The sequence below is a fragment of the Carettochelys insculpta genome, chromosome 22, assembly GCF_033958435.1.
Source record: "Carettochelys insculpta isolate YL-2023 chromosome 22, ASM3395843v1, whole genome shotgun sequence".
NCBI classification, from domain to species: Eukaryota; Metazoa; Chordata; order Testudines; family Carettochelyidae; genus Carettochelys; species Carettochelys insculpta.
In genome coordinates, this window is record NC_134158.1 from 6,144,518 (window position 1) to 6,163,359 (window position 18,842).

General features: G+C 55.0%; 1 protein-coding gene across 1 annotated transcript; it reads left to right on the plus strand.

Annotated features, from left to right (window-relative positions):
* The first annotated feature begins 2,142 nt into the window (after window positions 1-2,142).
* On the plus strand, window positions 2,143-18,483 carry LOC142024947 (early activation antigen CD69-like). The gene is made up of 7 exons (XM_075017324.1): window positions 2,143-2,287; window positions 5,581-5,673; window positions 5,990-6,097; window positions 6,805-6,906; window positions 10,200-10,399; window positions 17,341-17,447; window positions 17,684-18,483. Exons 3-7 carry the CDS (start codon window positions 6,001-6,003, stop codon window positions 17,817-17,819), a joined length of 642 nt encoding a protein of 213 aa, XP_074873425.1. The 5' UTR covers window positions 2,143-2,287; window positions 5,581-5,673; window positions 5,990-6,000; the 3' UTR covers window positions 17,820-18,483.
* The last annotated feature ends 359 nt before the right edge of the window (window positions 18,484-18,842 follow it).

The following is an 18,842-nucleotide window of genomic DNA, read 5'->3' on the forward strand; positions in this document are numbered from 1 at the left end:
TATCTGAGCTGATGCTTTACGTTCCAAAGCCGTGGCAGTTTGGTCCTTCTTTAGCTTTCCTCTTAAAAGACAACTGGGAGGGTGTGTATGGGATTTGCCATGGGGCCGGGCAGGCTGAGGTCTCCGTGTACTAAATCCCAGGCCTGATTTGATACAGTTCAGTGCTGAGCAGTAATTTGGGTGTGTTAGGTCCTTGGGCCAATTGGTTATATCTATCTCACTATAGCCTCCCTCACTTCCCTCTGAGCTCCCGGCTCACTACAACACAGGCCGGGATGGGAGTGAAATTCTGGCTTCACACAAGACAAGGGAAAACTATGATAGACTTCCAGTAATTTCTCTCAGTGAGTGTAAAAATGCCTTAAAATCACATGTCCCCGCCAATACTAGGCTCCCAGCCCCGCTCCAAGTTGCTGGGAACGAAGAGCACATGGCTTTTTGGCATATCCACAAACGATTTGGAGAAAGGGGTAAACAGTGAGTTGGTAAAATTAGCAGATGACGCTAAACTGTTCAGGGTATTTAAGATCAAAGCAGCCTGTGAAGAGCTTCAGAAGAATCACACAAAACTAGGGTACTGAGCAACAAAATGGCAAATGAATGATGATGTTGATAAATGCGAAGTCATAAACGTTTGAAATATAATCCCAACTATACATGAAAGATTATGGGGACTAATTTAGCTATTAGCACGCACCAGAGAGATCTTGGAGTCATTGTAGGCAAGTTCTCTGAAAACATCTGATCCATGTACAGCAGCAATTCAAAAGCAAGCAGAATGTTAAGGGACATTGACAAAGTGAATGAGACAGAGGATATTTTACGGCCTCTGCATAGATCCCTGGTACCCCACTTCATGAATACCGTGTACAATGGTGGTCCCCTTATCTCAAAAAAGATATGTTGGCATTGGAAAGGGTTCAGAAAAGGACAATAAAAGCAATTACGGTTTTGGAATGGGTGCCGTTCCAAAGAGAAATTAAAAAGATTGGGACTCTTCAGCCCAGGATGTCTATAAAATCATGACAGGTATAGAGAAAATGAAAGAGGAAAAGCTATTTACTTATTCGCATGACATAAGAAGCAGTGAAGTCACAAGATGAAATGACTAGGTAGCAGGTTAAAACAAATGAAAGAAAGTATTTTTTTCATGCAGTACACAGTCAACCTGTGGAACTCCTTGCCAGAGGATGTGGTGTGATGATCAGGGTTTTAAATGAGTTCAGAACAGAGCTAGATAAATTCATAGAGGATAAGCCAATCAATGGCTATTAGCCAGAATGGGTAGGGATGGTGCCTCTACTCTTGATTTGCCAGAAGCTGGGAATGGGTGACAGCAGGTGGATCGCTCGATGGTGATCGATCTGTTCTCTTCACTCCCTGTGAGGCATGTGGCATCAGCCACTATCAGAAGACAGGATACTGGGCTAGATTGACCTTTGGTCTGATCCATTGTGGCCGTTCTTATGTTCTTAAGAGTTGTCCAACTCTGTGCTGACTAGGGGCTGTGCCCTGCACCCCACAGTCTGTTTCCTTCTGCTTGGGGAGCTCAGTACCAGTCAGAGCCCCTTTACCCTGGTATAGCCCCTTGCACAGTGGGGAGCCAACCAGTTCTGTTAGGGCTGGAGAAGCCTGCAGTGCAGACAGCCCAAGTGCAGCGTGACCGGCAGCTTTCAGGCCTGGGGAAATGTGCCTCCACCTGTGTCACATATGGGAACCAGATTCAACCACTCGTGTCCATTAGCCCTGTCCAGACTTCCTGCCCCAGCCCCGCTTGGACTGGGTATTGGCCCCACTGAGTCTGTTGGGCTCAGCTCCTGGGGGGAGTCTGGCCTCCTGCTCCCAGCTGCTGAAGCCTGGGCTTGGAAGCTCTTTGATTTGACATGAGTCCACAACTTGTCTTCTACCAGAGAGGCGGCTGTGTTAGTCTGTAGCTTCAAGAACAAGAAGGAGCCCTGTGGCACCTTATAGCCTAACAGATATTTTGGAGCATAAGCTTTCGTGGGCAAAGACCCGCTGCATCAGATGGTCTCAGAGGGGTATTTAAAGAGTGGGGTCCCAGTAAAAGAGAAGCTGCTTTTGTTTTCTGCTTCATTACACGATGCTGCTCAGTTTCTGGCAGCTCACAAGAGGGAGGAGCCCTGCAGCCAGCTATTTACCCGCCTGCTCTGCCCTGGAGAGGCAGACGTTCAGGCTGTGGAGTCCCAGCCATGAAAAGCTATTGCAATTGGAATTAACCCTTTTCCTGCTGCAGGCCTACTGCTGGGAGTTGGGGGCAGCTGCCCAGGTGAGCAGAGAGCTGTGAGGAGTGGTGGGGTGGGTCTGCCTGGGGAGCTGTCTCAGGAGAGGGCAGTGGTCAGACTAGCTGTGTTCTCTCTCTCCCCATCTTTGTCCTATGAATCCAGTTTGTCATGCATGGAATTTGCCCCCGCAGGTGTGTCAGGGGCTGGCTGCAGGATGCCCCCGGTGGGGCAGGGTGAACAGGGGGCAGGAGTGGGGCCCCCGGGCTGGCCGTAGTGAATTGCCTGGGATGTCAGACTCATGCATCTGATGAAGTGGGTCTTTGCCCATGAAAGCTTATGCTCCAGAAAATCTGTTAGTCTGTCAGATGTTTCAGGACTTTGTGTTGTTTTTGAAGATACAGACTAACTCAGCTACCTACCTCTCTGATACTAGACCCTGGCTGGTTCCCTTTCATGTATTTGTTGTGGCAGCCTGCTGCCCCGAGCTGCCTGATTTACCCTTTCAGGGACCCTGTTGTGCCCCTGTGGAGCTGGGCACCCCTGGAGGGAAGGACGCTGCTGCAGAAAACCTGGGCAGCAGCTTCTGCTTCCCCTGTCCCTGCAAGAGGAGATTAAGAGACACTGGAGAGGAGTGGTCGGTTGCTGGACTCTTGTTACCGATGGCTAAATTGCTGCCCCAGCCTGCGTATGCCTTTGCTTGTAAGGATCTCGTCTGTGGTTTCCAAATGAAATCCTCCCCCCACCCATTTGCAGAGCCTGGCCTCCATGAGCAGTGGGGGACAAATGCCCCCTGAGGCAGATGGGGCTGGGAGGAGGGGGCTGCGAGGCAGGACACGGTTGGGGGTAGCTCTAAGCAGCTCTGCAGTGGCAGAGACGGAAATCTCAGGTAAATGCTCCTCTCCTTATTCCTCTGGCTGCTTGCTGACTGGTGGAAGAAAGTGATTCTTCATTCAACAGAAAGCCCAAGTCTGACTCAGGTTGGAGCCCTCGGTACCCAGGTCCTAGGATCTGGCTGGGGGCATGGGTGAGCCTGTGCCCTGGTGGGACTCCAGTCCGAGCACTGTCATTTTGCAGTGTGGACATAGCTCAAGCTGCAGACCTGTGGGAAGGTCTGTGAAGTGTTGTGTGGCTAACTGGTGCAGCTGGGAGACCTAGGTGTAGTGACTGCAAGCCCAGGTGTGCAGAGCAGGTCAGACGCTCATGCATGTTTGCTTGGACGCAAGTCCCCGAGCCCAGATCCCACAGAACTGGGTTTGCAGTGCAGTGTGGATGGACCATTTATGATTCACTGGCACTGTCTCAGGCCAGGTGTGTCCCAGTGAGGGGAGAATTCTAACCCAGTGGCATTTCACACCCTGCTGGGTTGGGGGCAGCCACCATTCCAAGTGCTGGGCAGGGGAGAGTCAGGCTCCCTGGGTGTGCAGAGCAGACTCTTACTGGAAAACTGCTGCATTTTCTGTCTGCTGCATCCCTGCCCTTGCAGCCCTTTGGGACCCAGAGTGGGATTATGGGGCAATTGCCAGCTCACTCCAGTAAACCCATCCACTGCTTTGCTAATGCCCTGGAGGAGTTGTGAGAGGAGGGGCTGTGTGCTGGGCTGCCTTTTACCGATTGGTTGATGGAGCTATTTGTTTGTCGCGGATTGAAATGACATTTTGTTGTCACTGGGGGGCAGGTGCCATCGTGCAGCAGCTGCTGCAAAAGCCAGATCTGAACCATGCCCCTGACTCAAAAAGGCACAAATTCCCATGTGAAGCAAAGAAAGGTGTTTCCAGCCACGGCCCGGCTAGCCTGTGGGACTTGCTGCCACAAGGACTCCTTCATCTGCTTCTCCGACTCCTGCCCTTGCCCTTCATAGGGGGAGATGAGGGAACTGTGCAGAGTCATAACAGTCTTTGGCTACGTCTACACGTGAAGCCTACATCGAAATAGCTTATTTCGATGAATAACGTCTACACGTCCTCCAGGGCTGGCAATGTCGATGTTCAACTTCAACGTTGCGCGGCACCACATCGAAATAGGCGCTGCGAGGGTACGTCTACACGCCAAAGTAGCACACATCGAAATAAGGGTGCCAGGAACAGCTGCAGACAGGGTCACAGGGCGGACTCAACAGCAAGCCGCTCCCTTAAAAGGCCCCTCCCAGACACAGTTGCACTAAACAACACAAGATACACAGAGCCTACAACTGGTTGCAGACCCTGTGCCTGCAGCATGGATCCCCAGCTGCAGCAGCAGCAGCCAGAAGCCCTGGGCTAAGGGCTGCTGCCCACGGTGACCACAGAGCCCCGCAGGGGCTGGAAAGAGAGCGTCTCTCAACCCCCCAGCTGATGGCCGCCATGGAGGACCCAGCAATTTCGACGTTGCGGGACGCGGATCGTCTACACGGTCCCTACTTCGACGTTGAACGTCAAAGTAGGGTGCTATTCCGATCCCCTCATGAGGTTAGCGACTTTGACGTCTCGCCGCCTAATGTCGAAGTTAACTTCGAAATAGCGCCTGACGCGTGTAGCCGCAACGGGCGCTATTTCGAAGTTAGTGCCGCTACTTCAAAGTAGCGTGCACGTGTAGACACAGCTATTGTTACCCAGTTGCCCGGGGTGGGAGGGGCTCAAACCCAGCTTCTAACCAATGGGGCGGAGGGAATCTGGCCCTGGGGAAGGGTTGTTCCATTGCTGTCCAGTGCAGGGAAGTCCTGCTCCTCCTGCAGCAGCAGCCTGTGTTGGCTGTGGTTGGAGAGTGGCTGCTGCATTCAGGGCTGTTCAGCTGGCAGCTGCTGTCAGAGGGCCCTGTTGGGAATGTCTGTGTCAGCTGCTGCTGCTCCCCCCATTCCTGCCCTGCTGGGGGTGCAGGGACGTCATGGGGTGTCTCTCTGGGGCAGAGAGCGAGAACCACCCACCCACTTAAACCACAACACCTTCTTGTAACTATTGGCACAGGAGGAAGTGAATTAATTCAGGTGTGGCTGGTGCCACTGTATTACCATAAACAGACATAACCAATCAGAGCTCGGGGGACCTGACCCCATTGACCCCAATAGACTGATGGCTAATTTCACCAGTTGGGGGTCTGGGCTCAGTGATGTCAGTGGCGCTGCCCAGGTCACAGCAGCCAGGGGGCTGGCGCCACTCTCTGTACATGGAAATGACCCCAGCCCAGCACGTCCCTCCCTGTGCCTGTCAGGTGCTCTGGGACCCTGAAGATGACAATCACTGCAGAGAAACCAAGGGCAGCCCCAGCTCTGTCTGCTCCAACTGCCCCGGCTGTGTAGGTCTGGGGCATGGCTGATAAAACACAACACCAGCCAGCTGGAGTAACCTGACAATTTTCTCTGCAGGAAATCCTTGAACCTGGATCTCATTGGATGCCGAAGAAGAGAATGACCATTCAGCAGCCTAGAATTGGTTTGGTCAGCACCTGCTGAGACCTGGTCAGTCCTTGGGTTAAAGCAGTGCCCAGAGAGCTTTGAAACAGTTCATTCGAACACAGCTCAGACCCAGCCTGGCTGGTTGGGGTTTTTGGGCAAAACTCACCATCAAATTATATTTGAAAGGAGTTTTCCCTGATCACCCCACATAGCCAAACTGTGCCTGGGCTGTAATCCAGTGAGCTGCTTTGAAACTGTCCTTAGAAAGGGCTCTGCTGGCCCAGCCAGACCCCCGGTGACCAGGGCTGCAGCTGATTGCTGGCTGCAGAAGTGTTTCCAGAGAACCTGTCAGCACTTTTGGAATCTGTGAATCGTGCAGGGACAGAAAAGATGGGGACCGAGTCATCAGAGACCAAAGCACTCCAGGGTGAAACCGCTGTGACCATCCCTCAGAAGGCTGGAACGAGCACCAAATTTTGTCTTTCAGGTATAGTTGTCTGCCTCTTCGGGGTCCTTCACGCTTTCTCCTTCCAAGTGGAACCCACATTAAAGTGGGCCTGTGTCTCCCTCTAGTGGCCGGTCCATATAAAAGGCACAACCCTGCCTTACGTATTTCCAGCACTTCCTCCTTCTGCACTGGAAGGGCTGGTCAGATTCCTATCACCTTCTGAGGGGAAAATGCTTTCTTTAAAAAAACAAACAAACCAGATATTCCCTCCACAAATCTGTTTGGTCAGAAGTGTGCAGAGTCTCAAGGAACTCAGGCCAGTCTTCATTTGTAATGGACAACTTATTGCTGGGGGAAGTGGGGAGAGGGGGTTTTGGGTTTGAAAATAGGAGACAAATCAATTTTTGGCAGAAAATGTTGGGATCTCCTCCTCCTCCTCCTCCAGTCTTTACTCTGATTGGACAAACCCATTTGCTGGAAGCAGTGTGAAAATCTCAAACTGAAACCCGTGGAGTTTGGGAATTTTTTTTTTAAGTTGAAAGGACTTTTTCCCCTTCTCCATTTCAGTTAAAAAAAAAAGGTCACTTCCTGCTCTCTACATTTCTGTTTGCAAAATACACCCCTTCCCCACACACACAGTTTAAAACAATCAGCCAACCACCCGCTGCTGCTAATAGTGTAGGGCCTGGGCCCGGCCCTTCCTGCCGTAGAAGCAGTGTGAATGTTAGTGGCTTTGTCTGTTGCAGAATTGCTGTCTAAATCAAAACCACTGATGCTGAGTGTGCTCATCAATGTTATCCTCGTCCTCGGCATCATCATCCTCATCACCCTCAGCGCCACCCAGCCAGGTGAGTGCAGCGCCAGCACTGACTTCGTCTCTGTGCCTCACACTCAGTGCTGGAAACATCACAATCCCGCCCCCTCCCCGACTTCTTCTCCCCTCACCCTGCCCTGCCCCATGCTGGCTTCACATCACACTCCACTGAGCCTGTGGCTGTTCTGTGGTAGCCAGGGTAGCCAGTAGCAGCCACACAGAAGAGATTCAGGTGCTGCCGATCTAACCAGCCGAGCACTTGGAAGCATGTGTTCCTACTGGTAGTGTGCACCCACACACGCACAGAGCAATGTTTATTTCACAGATGGATGGAAAAAAATTGGAGGACACTTTTCTCTGATGCAAACACACGAGTGCCAGCCTCTTCCACAGGAGAGCTCTCCCTGGAAGGGTGAGCCCTAGCACACGGCCACAGTTCTTTTATGCCAGGCGTGTCACCCAAACAGACCTGGCTGCCTGTGTCGCCAGCCTGCCCGACTGTCCATTGTCAGGGGTGCTTTGTAGGTGGCAGGTTGTAGGAGATGGTCAGTTCCCTGTGCTGGAGGGAGCTTTGTCCAGTCACGTCTCCATCTTCCCCTCCTGAAAGTCAGAGCAAAGCACTGGGATCTGCTCCTTTCTCAGTGCTCATTCCTTTCGGGCACTGAGACTCTGGCTTGGGGTGAGGGGATCCAGCCCATCTGGAGACATGCAGAGGCGAGGTTGGTCCCCTGATGGCACCGACCCTGCTGGTTCCACTGGGCCAGACGTGGGGCTGTGCACAGGTCTCTGCACTGAGTGGGGAGCATCTTACCTTCATTCGCAGAGAGTATAACAAGAAGTCCTGAGGCACCTGGTAGACTAACAGATATTTTGGAGCATGAGCTTTCGTGGGCAAAGACCCACTTCATCAGATGCATGAGTGGGGGCAGGGAGGGGGATTCAGAGGAGTATTTAAAGAGTGGGGTCCCTGTAAAAGGGAGGGTCGGAGCTGGCAAGGTCTTTTCAGTCACAGTGGAAATGGCCCATTCTCAGTAGTATGTATCAAGAGAGGAGAAAACAGGTCACATCAGTCGGGGGGATGTGGCCCATTGTCAGATTCTAATGTGGAGGTGTGAACATCTGGAGCAGAGAAGCTGCTTTTGTAAGGGGCCAGCCACTCCCAGCCTCTGTTCAACCCTTGGTTGGTGGAGTCAAATTAGCAAATGAATTGCAGCTCAGAGATTTCTCTCTCCATTTGATTTTTGAAAAGTTTTGCTTGTAGGGCTGCTACTGTTAAATCTGTTGCTGAGTGTCCAGGGAGATTGAGCTCTTCTCCTACGGGTTTTTGTATGTTATCGTTCCCGATGTCTGATTTATGTCCATTTGTTCTTTTACGCAGAGACTGTCCAGCTTGGCCAGTGTAAATTGCAGGGGGGCATTGCTGGCACATGATGGCATCTATTATATTAGTAGAAGTGCAGGTGAAAGAGCCCTTGATGGTGTGGTTGATGTTAGGTCCTGTGATGATATCGCTGGTGTAGATATGTGAGCAGAGTTGGCAGAGAGGTTTGTTGCAGGGATTGGTTCCAGGTTTAGAGTGACTGTGCGTGGTCTGTAGTTGCTGGTGACGACTTGTTTAAGGTTGGCCGGCTGTCTGCAAGCGAGGCCAGGCCTGCCCCCCACGGTCTGTGGGAGTGAAGGATGAACACGGCTACTCACTCTGATACTTGATCATTTGCAGAGTTAACTAGACATTAGGTGGCGCTAATCTAAATGGGACCTCTCACCTCAATACGCTGAGTTGTACCAGCGCCGTCTGCTGTCTGGTTGCACCAACGCCAGGTGTGCCTGTTGTAAATGTAGCACGAGCTCAGCTTGCCATGGGGTAGATCAGGGGTGTGCAAAGTGGGGGAACCAGCCCCCTCAGCAGTGGGTGTGAAATTTCAGAAGACGAGGGCAGCACAGTCAGCTGCTGGGTCTCAGGCTCATCCATCTCATTAAACATGTTAAAATATGTTCCTGTTTTTCTGTCTGGGTATTAACATTTCCATAACGATTGATAGAGTTTTCACATGCTACAGACTTATTTTCTTCCATGTGCCAAAGGGGGGGGTTTTCATATGTGTAACCAAAATTTCCATTGGTCTGTGTAAGCGTCCGGAGCGAGGGCAGTGCCTGTAGCGCCGGAGGGGACCGCAGCCACACCAGCAGTCCTGGGAAGCCCAGCCCTCGGCTCAGGGCAGCGCAGCAACACAAGGGATACAGCACTGGCCCAGCCCGTAGTTCAGGTCGGGGCAGCAGCACAAGGGTTTTGAGCGCAGGCCCAGCAAGGGTTTGCCCGTGAGGGAGGCGGGTAGGGGGTCGCAGGCCCTCCCACACCCCTGCGACCCGGCCCGGGGCCCTGGGGGTCGCTCACACCCCAGCACGGCGGTGGGGATCCAGGCCGCAACACACCACCATGGGTTCGGGAGCGTCGTTCCCCGGGCCACTTCCTACCTCTACCTCCACCTCCACCGGGGGAAGGTCCCAGTCCATCTGATCAGGGGGTCCCGTGGGGTCAGCCCCCCCCTCCAGATCACTACCTTCGGGGGCTCCGGCCAGTCGCTCATGTCCACATCATTGGGGTAGTCCAGCGGCAGCGGCACGGTGGGCCCGAGGCGATCCTGGGCCTGGGGGCTGCAGGGGTCTGCCGGAGATCCAGGGCAGGCCGCCCCTGGGGCCTCGTGGTCGCTCGACCTCGTCGGTCTGGCGGGGTCCGGGGTTTCCTCCAAGGCGGGGGGTCTCCAGCGGCGTGAGGGTCCTGGCAGGTCTGGGAAGTCCGGGTAGGTCCCCTGGGGCATCCGGATCCGTGGCTGGCCTGGCTGGTCTGGGCCGCCGGGGGCTCGCTCCTCCAGACCGGCCAGCCAGTAGCGGGCTGTCTGCCCCTGGCGCCGGGGAGCTCGCGGAGACGCTCCCTCCCTGCCTGGAGGCCCAGGCTCTAATGGGTCCCGAGCTCCACCCTTGGCCCTTCTGGCTCTAGGCCCCGCCCTCTGAGGGGCGGGCCACTGGTGTTCTGGCTCCGGGCCGCCCACGAGGGCCTCTGCCTCTGAGTCAGCGGGAGGCCACACCGGGTCACTACAGTCTGGATTACCAAACCATTGAGAGGATCCCTGCTAATTGCAGGGACGAAAAGTGGGGCCTGACATCAAAAGTTTGCTCACCCCTCGTGCAGATTGTGTGTGCGTGTGTGTGCACGTGTGCGTGTGTGTGCACACCATATTCCATGTTGTGGTATTCTGGGGCCCCTGTTCCTTTGGCTTCAGAGGGAAAAAGGCAAATTTCTTACTCTGTTACTTTTTTTATCTCCAGGAAAGAACACGAAGATGCCTCAATCTGGTGTTGCCAGCTCAGCGGCTGACTGCCTACTGGTTGCCTGCCCTGAAGACTGGGTCGGGTACCTGGGGAAGTGTTACTATTTCTCAGAGACTAAGACAAACTGGGCCGACAGCCAGAACAACTGCTTTGCCCACGGTGCCTCCCTGGCTGTGATTGATACCCCCCAGGAAATGGTGAGACAGATTCTGCGCTGCACAGGGTTTAGGTGGCAAAGGTGGCTCCAGACTGGGCTTGTCCTGGGGCTGCCATGACCCCAGATGCTGCTTGAATTAGGGCAGCTTCTCCCAGTTACTTACACAACTAGATCTCTGAGTGCTCCACCCACACTCCATCCTCCCCACACGTTGCACAATGAGTCAGAGATGTGTGGGGCTCATGTGCCGACCCTCTCTGCTTCAGGGGCTTCCCTTCAGGGGACCAGAAACTTCCCAACTCCTTTTTTGTTACAGGAGCAGCAGTGCCAGCCCAGACATTTAAAAATCCTCATTCAGGACCCTACAGAACCACGAGACTGACTTTAAAAGTATAAGCTCTGAGGGCTTTTAATTTGTTCTCTGGTATTGTGGCTTTTAGAGAGTCGCATTTTCAAGTGTTTTTGTCCAGCTGTGAGGGCTAGAAACTTATGAAAGACAAGAGGCATTGTAATCCCTGACTCCAGGAGCTGGGGAGTCATGAAAGCACCAAATAGTATGGGACTGTCAGTGAAACCACAGGTGGGTCAGAATGCAGGAGTGGTAAAAGCCTGGGATGCAGCTGAGAGCAGCGCCGGGGGCTGCTAAACACCAGAGCGAGTTGCAAGTCAAGATTTCCACTCTATGGGAAATTTAGGTTAAGAACAAATGTAAAACTATTGGACCCAGTAAACGAGACTGAAATAACTCAACTTTTAACTTTCCGTTCAGGTCCAGAAAAACATGTCTGTATCAGTATTTACCAACTCATATTGTATTAATGTGTTATTCCACCTGTGGTACATTAATGCAACATGGGTTGATAGGTACTGATACAGATGCACTCCCTCTCAGGGATGCCTTTGTATTTCAAAGGTCAAATATGGTAATGTGATGGAGTGGAAGGAGTGCATGTGTGAGTCAGGCTGGATGTCTGAGGCAAGCAGCAGCTCCCAGTGGCTAAGGATGACCCTGGGGCTACAACTGGCAGGTGACACCTCTGCCTGAACAAAGAGCAGGGAGGAGCTGAGCTGGGTTTTTGAATTGGGGGCGGCAGTTAGAGGCTAGGAAAAGGGAGAGCTGGAAGGCAGCCAGCCTGAGGAGGGGGAAGCTACACCCCAGAGGGGCACCCTCGGGGTCTTCTCCCCAGGACAGGTTGGAAGGACTGTCTCTGGCTGCTATGCTGTTGCTTCTGTGAGAAACTGGACATCTGTTGCCTAATAAACCTGCTGTTGTACCTGCTGAGTGAGAGTCTCTCGTGCCAGCGGACGGGGTGCAGTGCAGGGGGACCCCTGAACCCCATCACACTGGTGTCAGCAGTGGGATGCACTGCACCCACGGATGAGCTCCCAGCAGTGGCTGACTGAGCACCAGAGAAGGAAGGAGTCTCACAAGAGCCAGAGGGGGAACAGAGCCATTCCTGCAGCTGCTGCTGGTGAGTGGATACCCCGGGAGATAGGGGGGAGATGGATTATACCCGACTCCTGAAGGCAGAGCTAGCGGGGCTGTGCAGAGAGAAGGGCCTGACCGTGGGGAAGGCGACCAAGGCCCAGCTGATTGCACAGCTGGAAGAGAATGACCGATCCGGGGGGGCAGAGCCTGTCCCGGCAGAAAGTGGCCGGTCAGCCTCGGGAAGCATTTCGGATTCTCCGACAGGAGCAGGGGCTCGACGCCGTCAGACAGACGCGGTGCCCGCCAGGTCGCACTCAGCTAGCGGTGGTCCATCGCGGGCAGAGTCCCCCGCCGCAGAGCTGCGATGGCTGGAACTCGAGGTGAAATTAAAGGAACTGGAGCACCAGGAACGGGAAAGAGAGCGTGAGCGCCAGGAACGGGAAAGAGAGCGTGAGCACGAGCGCCAGGAACGAGAAAGAGAGCGTGAGCACGAGTGCCAGCTACAAGAGAGACAGCGTGAGGAGAGAGAGCGAGAGCGGGAGCATGAGCGAACCATGGCAGAGGCGAGACGCCAAGAGGCCCCAGCTGCGGTAAGCAGGGAGAGGGCCAGACGGCTCGGGGTGGCCAGTCACTTGGAGACGCGTGTGCTGGCCCAGTGTCAGGACCCAGGGGACATGGACGAGTTCCTTACCGCCTTTGAGCGAGCCTGTGAGTTGCATGAGGTTCCCCCAGATGAGTGGCTGCGGCACCTCACCCCCTTGCTGGGCCAGAAGGCCGCAGCGGTGCTCAGCCAGCTGGTGGGGCTGCAGCCTGGGGACTATGAACAGTTCAAACAGGCCCTGCTGCATAAGTTCGGGCTGACTCCGGAGATGTACAAGAAGAAGTTCCAGGAGGCGCAGAAGAGGCCAGAGGAAACCCATGTAGATACAACCGCCCGCCTGAAGCAATACTACCAGAAGTGGGCGTTCGGAATGGGAGTCCAGTCCGTAGAGGACCTGATCGAGCTGGCGGTCGTGGAGCGATTTTACGAGATGTGCGCACCTGACCTGAGGGTGTGGCTCGTGGACCGGAAGCCAGGAGGCTCACACGATGCAGGGAAACTGGCAGATGACTTCACAAACAGCCGGGCCAGGTTTGAAAGTGAGCCCCACAAAGAGAGGGAGTCTCGGAGAGAGAGGGAGTCCCGGAGGGAGAGGGAGTCCTGGAGAAACCGAGAATCTCAGAGAGACCGGTCCCTGACTGTACGACAGAGGGGACCACCTCTTGGGCAAGCCCAGGAAAGAGGGGCCAGCCACCCACCCCCCAGAGAGCCAAACAGAGCCCAGACAGAGCAGCCGGCCCGAGGGACACAACAAGACCCAGGCTGTTATCGCTGTGGGCGAAAGGGGCATAGAGCAGCCCAGTGCCCCAGGCTCCCAGACAGGTTGAGCAGGCCGGGGGGTCATGGAGTCAACTGGGTGGGGTCCCAGAAGCCAGAGGGGCTGGCGGCCAAGGCGGGTGGTGCTGACAATGGGCACTCGGATTGGGGCGAGTCCGCCCCACAGACCAGCTCCTCAGGGGGACCAAATGCTCAGAGGCCAGTTTACAGAGTGGGGGCGGCAATGCCTCTGTGGAGCAAGTGTCTCAAACACCTCGAGGTAGACGGGAAAAAGGTCACGGGGTTCGGGGACACAGGCGCTGACGTGACGCTGGCCCGACCCGGGGTGGTGGCACCGGGCTGCATGATACCCGATTCCCACCTGACGATAACAGGAATTGATGGGACCCCTTTCAAGGTGCCCATGGCTAGGGTGCACCTGAAATGGGGGAAGAAGGAAGGCCCCAAGGAAGTGGGCGTGCACAGCCATTTGCCGGCGGATGTACTGATGGGGGCTGACCTGGAGAACTGGCAAGGTGAACGCCCTCGTGCCCTGGTCCTGACCCGTAGCCAAAGAAAACGAGGGGTGCGCTCCCCAGATTCAGGGGTACAGGCCCAGCCAAAGTCACAGGAGCCACAGGGGCCAACCCTGAGAGAAAGGGGGCCCCCAAAAACCAGATCTCACAGGCCAGGGGTGCTGGAGTCAGGCAGGGATGAGGAAGTCGCATCCGCTCCTGCCCGAGCGGAAGAATTCCAGACAGAGCAGCAGAGAGAACCCTCCTTGCAGAAGCTGAGGGAACTGGCCAGTCTCAGCCCAGCTCTATAGCTGGGGGAGGGCTGCAGGGAGAGATTCCTGTGGGAAAAGGGATTCCTGTACCGGGAATGGGCTCCCAGACGCAAAGCGGAGCCATGGAAGGTCCAGAGGCAACTGGTGGTCCCCCAAAAGTACCGGCGCAGGCTGCTGTACCTAGCCCATGATGTCCCGCTCGCAGGACACCAGGGGATCCACCGCACCAGGAGAAGGTTGTTACAGAACTTTTTCTGGCCAGGGATCTTTGCAGCTGTCCGTCTGTATTGCCTGTCCTGCGATCCCTGCCAGAGGGTGGGGAAGAGCCGGGACAAGGGGAAAGCTGCCTTGAGGCCACTGCCCATCATAGAGGAGCCTTTCCAGAAAGTGGCTATAGATATAGTGGGCCCCTTCAGCAAGGCAACGCGTTCGGGGAAGAAATATATTTTGGTAGTGGTAGATTTTGCCATGCGATACCCAGAAGCAGTGGCCTTGACCTCTATCGACGCTGACACTGTGGCAGATGCACTGCTGTCCATTTTCAGCAGAGTGGGGTTCCCCAAGGAGGTCCTCACAGATCAGGGGTCCAACTTCATGTCGGCCCTACTGGAAAGCTTGTGGGACAAGTGTGGGGTCCGGCACACCTGGGCCACAGCCTACCACCCGCAGACCAATGGGCTGGTGGAGAGGTTCAATGGGACTCTGAAGCAGATGCTGAGAACCTTCATGAATCAATACCCCCATGACTGGGACAAGTACTTACCCCACCTGCTGTTTGCATACAGGGAGGTGCCCCAGGAATCCACGGGGTTCTCCCCGTTTGAGCTGCTGTACGGAAGGAGGGTACGGGGACCCTTGGACTTGCTCAGAGAAGAGTGGGAGGGGACGGCCTCTCCTGAAGGGGAGTCAGTGGTACAGTATGTACTGACCTTCCGGGAAAAACTCACCGAGCTCATGGGCCTGGCCAGGGAGAACCTCTCCATGGCCCAAAGGAAGCAAAAGGTCTGGTATGACCGTAACGCCAGGGCCCAAGCCTATGCCACCGGGGATCAAGTGATGGTCCTTATACCTGTGCGGCGGAACAAGCTGCAAGCGGCCTGGGATGGGCCCTTCAAGGTTGTCAAACAGCTAAATGACATGAATTATGTGGTGGAACTGTCGAACCAGGCCCACAGCCACCGGGTCTATCGTGAACATGATGAAACCTTACTGGGACAGACAGAACTTGGTGCTGGCCGTGTGCAGACACTGGGAGGGGCAGGGGGATGATCCCTTGGTGGATTTGCTCACAAGGACTGGAGCTGGCTCCTTGCTGGAGTCTATTCCCCTCTCAGACCAGCTGACCCCTGCCCAGCAGACGGAGATCAAGGAGGTGCTGCATTCGCATCAACAGCTGTTCTCGGACAGACCCGGACGCACTGACCTGGCTGTCCACCGAATAGAGACAGGCACCCATGCCCCTATCAAGTGTGTGCCATTCAGAGCCAAAGGGAGGACGGCTCAGGACATAGAGCGGGAGGTTGAAGACATGCTGGCTCTGGGGTGATCCAACCCTCGTCCAGCCCCTGGGCCTCTCCCATGGTGTTAGTCCCTAAAAAAGATGGGTCTGTTCGGTTTTGTGTGGACTATCACAAGCTTAACGCCATCACCGTCTCGGACGCCTACCCCATGCCCAGGCCTGATGACCTTTTAGACAAGCTGGGGGGAGCCCGTTACCTCACCACCATAGACCTCACCAAGGGGTACTGGCAAGTGCCATTAGACCAAGATGCCCGGCTAAAGTCGGCTTTCATCACTCCTGTGGGGCTCTGCGAGTTCCTGGTCCTGCCCTTCGGCCTCAAGGGGGCACCCGCTACCTTCCAGCGTCTGGTGGACCAGCTACTGAAAGGGATGGAGAGCTTTGCCCTGGCTTACGTGGACGACATTTGCATCTTCAGCCAGACGTGGGAGGACCATGTGTCCCAACTCAAGCAGGTGCTGGACCGACTCCAGAAGGCCGGTCTGACTATCAAGGCAGGGAAGTGCAAGGTGGGGATGGCTGAGGTGACCTACCTGGGCCACAAGGTGGGCAGCGGCTGCTTAAAGCCAGAGCCAGCTAAAGTGGAGGCTGTCAGAGATTGGCCAACACCCCAGACTAAGAAACAGGTCCAGGCCTTCATTGGGATGGCGGGGTACTACCGGAGGTTTGTGCCCCACTTTAGCTCCATCGCAGCCCCCCTCACGGAGCTGTGTAAAAAGGGAAAGCCTGACAAGGTGGCCTGGACAGAGCAGTGCCAAGAGGCCCTCTGCGCGCTGAAGGAGGCTCTGGTCAGGGCCCCAGTGCTGGCAAATCCAGACTTCAACAAGCCCTTCCTGGTGTTCACCGATGCCTCAGACGTGGGGCTGGGGGCGGTGCTAATGCAGGTGAATGACAAAGGGGAGAAACACCCCATCGTGTACCTGAGTAAGAAGCTGCTGCCCCGAGAGCAGAACTACGCAGCCATAGAGGAGGAATGTCTGGCCATGGTGTGGGCGCTGGGGAAGCTGCAGCCGTACCTGTTTGGACGGCGTTTCACCGTGTACACTGATCACTCACCCCTGACCTGGCTGCATCACATGAAAGGGGCCAACGCCAAGCTCCTGTGGTGGAGTCTGCTCCTGCAGGACTACGACATGGAGGTGGTCCACGTCAAGGGGAACAACAACACCATAGCCGATGCCCTGTCACGCAGGGAGGGCCCCGAACTTCCCCAGGTCACTGGCTAAGTGACCCCGCTCAGTGCGGTCTGGAAGGGGGGAGAGATGTGATGGAGTGGGGGGAGTGCATGTGTGAGTCAGGCTGGATGTCTGAGGCAAGCAGCAGCTCCCAGTGGCTAAGGATGACCCTGGGGCTACAACTGGCAGGTGACACCTCTGCCTGAACAAAGAGCAGGGAGGAGCTGAGCTGGGTTTTTGAATCAGGGGTGGCAGTTAGAGGCTAGGAAAAGGGAGAGCTGGAAGGCAGCCAGCCTGAGGAGGGGGAAGCTACACCCCAGAGGGGCCCCCTTGGGGTCTTCTCCCCAGGACAGGTTGGAAGGACTGTCTCTGGCTGCTGGACTGTCGCTTCTGTGAGAAACTGGGCATCTGTTGCCTAATAAACCTGCTGTTGTACCTGCTGAGTGAGAGTCTCTCGTGCCAGCGGACGGGGTGCAGTGCAGGGGGACCCCTGAACCCCATCACAGGTAACCCTATTCCTTTCTGGACTGACCTCCCTATGGTTCATGGAGCAGGTGGGGGCAGCCTTTGAATCTGCATTGTCCTTTTCTGGAGTAGCATTTCCAGCCTGAACCCCCTGCCCAGTGCCCTGTGTAGTAAGCCAGAGAATCGGGTGTGGGTTGTAGACGGCTCACACCTCGGGTTTGATGCGTGTTTCCTCTTTTTGTGACAAAGGATTTCATGAAGCGCTATAAAGATCCCAAGTTCAACTATTGGCTCGGGCTCCGGAGGAAATTAGATCAGCCCCGGAAATGGATCAATGGCACTGAATACGAGGGCTGGTGAGTCCCTCTTCGTTCTGTTAACTCAGTGACTAATGCAGCTCCCTCGGGCCACAAGAGACTGGCTTTGTGGTTATAACCTGGAGCTGGGGCCTGGGAGGTCTGGCTCAGTTCCTGGCACGACCCTAGGCTGCCCCTGTAACTTTTGGGCAAATGGTTCAGGGCCAGATTTTTGCTGCCGGCTGAAGCTGCTTTAATAGTTTTGTAGAATTTATTATTGCTTGTTGCTGTTACAGGTTTACAATAAGTGGAGAAGGAGAATGTGCTTTTCTGAATGGCGGTGGTGTTGGCAGCTCTGGCTGCTTGGGGAAACAACCTGGGATCTGCAGCAAACCAGCACAGAAACCAACAGACAGAGCCAAGGGACTGTGACCTGGATGCGGTGTATTGTCTTGTCAGTGGCTCTGGTGAGAGGGGGCAGCCCCAGCACCAAGGTCTCTGGCACCGATTGGCCCGTTCAGAGATGTGGGGTGTTCCAGGGATTTAACCTGCAGGCTACATGCTGTGATGACCCTTTTGGCTCCATGCCAGCAGCCCCCAACCCTCAGTTAAGAGGGGGACCCTGGTCTGGCAGCAACTGCTGGTTTGGCCCATTGTACATTTGGGGGTCTGGCAGTTCTGTCTCCCATAAGGCCAGCCAGTGGAGGCCTGGGCAGTTGTTTCATCCTCCTGGCAGCTCCTTCAAGCCGCAATATGGGGCTGAGTTTGTACCTCAAGTGCACCATTGAGGGGGAACCTGTGGTGAGAGCCCAGTGTGGTTAAAAAGATTTGAACAGTTCCCAAAGGTGAGAGACCTGGGACTTCGCTGATGGCCCTGGAGCTCACGGGATGGGATGGGACCCTGTGTCCCTGCCAGGCTGAGGGAAGCCCCTGGCTTTAGGTCTAATAGCAGCTGGAACCTGCCACTCCAAACCCATCAATGGGCCTGTCCTCACTTTACTGCTGTGTTCTCATCCGTGTTCCTTTCCCAGCACCCTTCTGTTAGCCCCAGACAGATATACAGATATACCTGGCTGAATAAAGCTAGTCAGCTCTGGCCCACCCTTTTACTGGGACCGCCCTCTCTAAATACCCCTCTGAAACCCGCCCCCCCACTCATGCACCTGATGAAGTGGGTCTTTGCCCACGAAAGCTCATGCTCCAAAATATCTGTTAGCCTATAAGGTGCCACAAGACATGTTGTTCTCGAAGCTACAGACTAACACGGCCGCTTCTCTGATACCAGACAGATATGTAAGAAATGTGCCAGCAGGAGCTCAGTTCTGCTCAAGGGGCTGGGGAATGTGTCCTGCAGAGATCATTTGCATGAAAATGCAAAGCTGGGCATATGTAATGCCTGGTAAACAAAGCCTCATGGGAGCAGGCAAAGCAGTGAGGTTTTGTCTATTGTAAACA

What these genes read in the sequence shown, in the direction of transcription:
- LOC142024947 (XM_075017324.1), top strand. Translation starts at nt 6,001, where the DNA reads ATGGGGACCGAGTCATCAGAGACCAAAGCACTCCAGGGTGAAACCGCT. An exon ending in CACCAAATTTTGTCTTTCAG is followed by an intron (nt 6,098 to 6,804) that starts GTATAGTTGTCT and finishes TGTCTGTTGCAG; the next exon opens with AATTGCTGTCTAAATCAAAA. An exon ending in GGCACTGAATACGAGGGCTG is followed by an intron (nt 17,448 to 17,683) that starts GTGAGTCCCTCT and finishes TTGCTGTTACAG; the next exon opens with GTTTACAATAAGTGGAGAAG.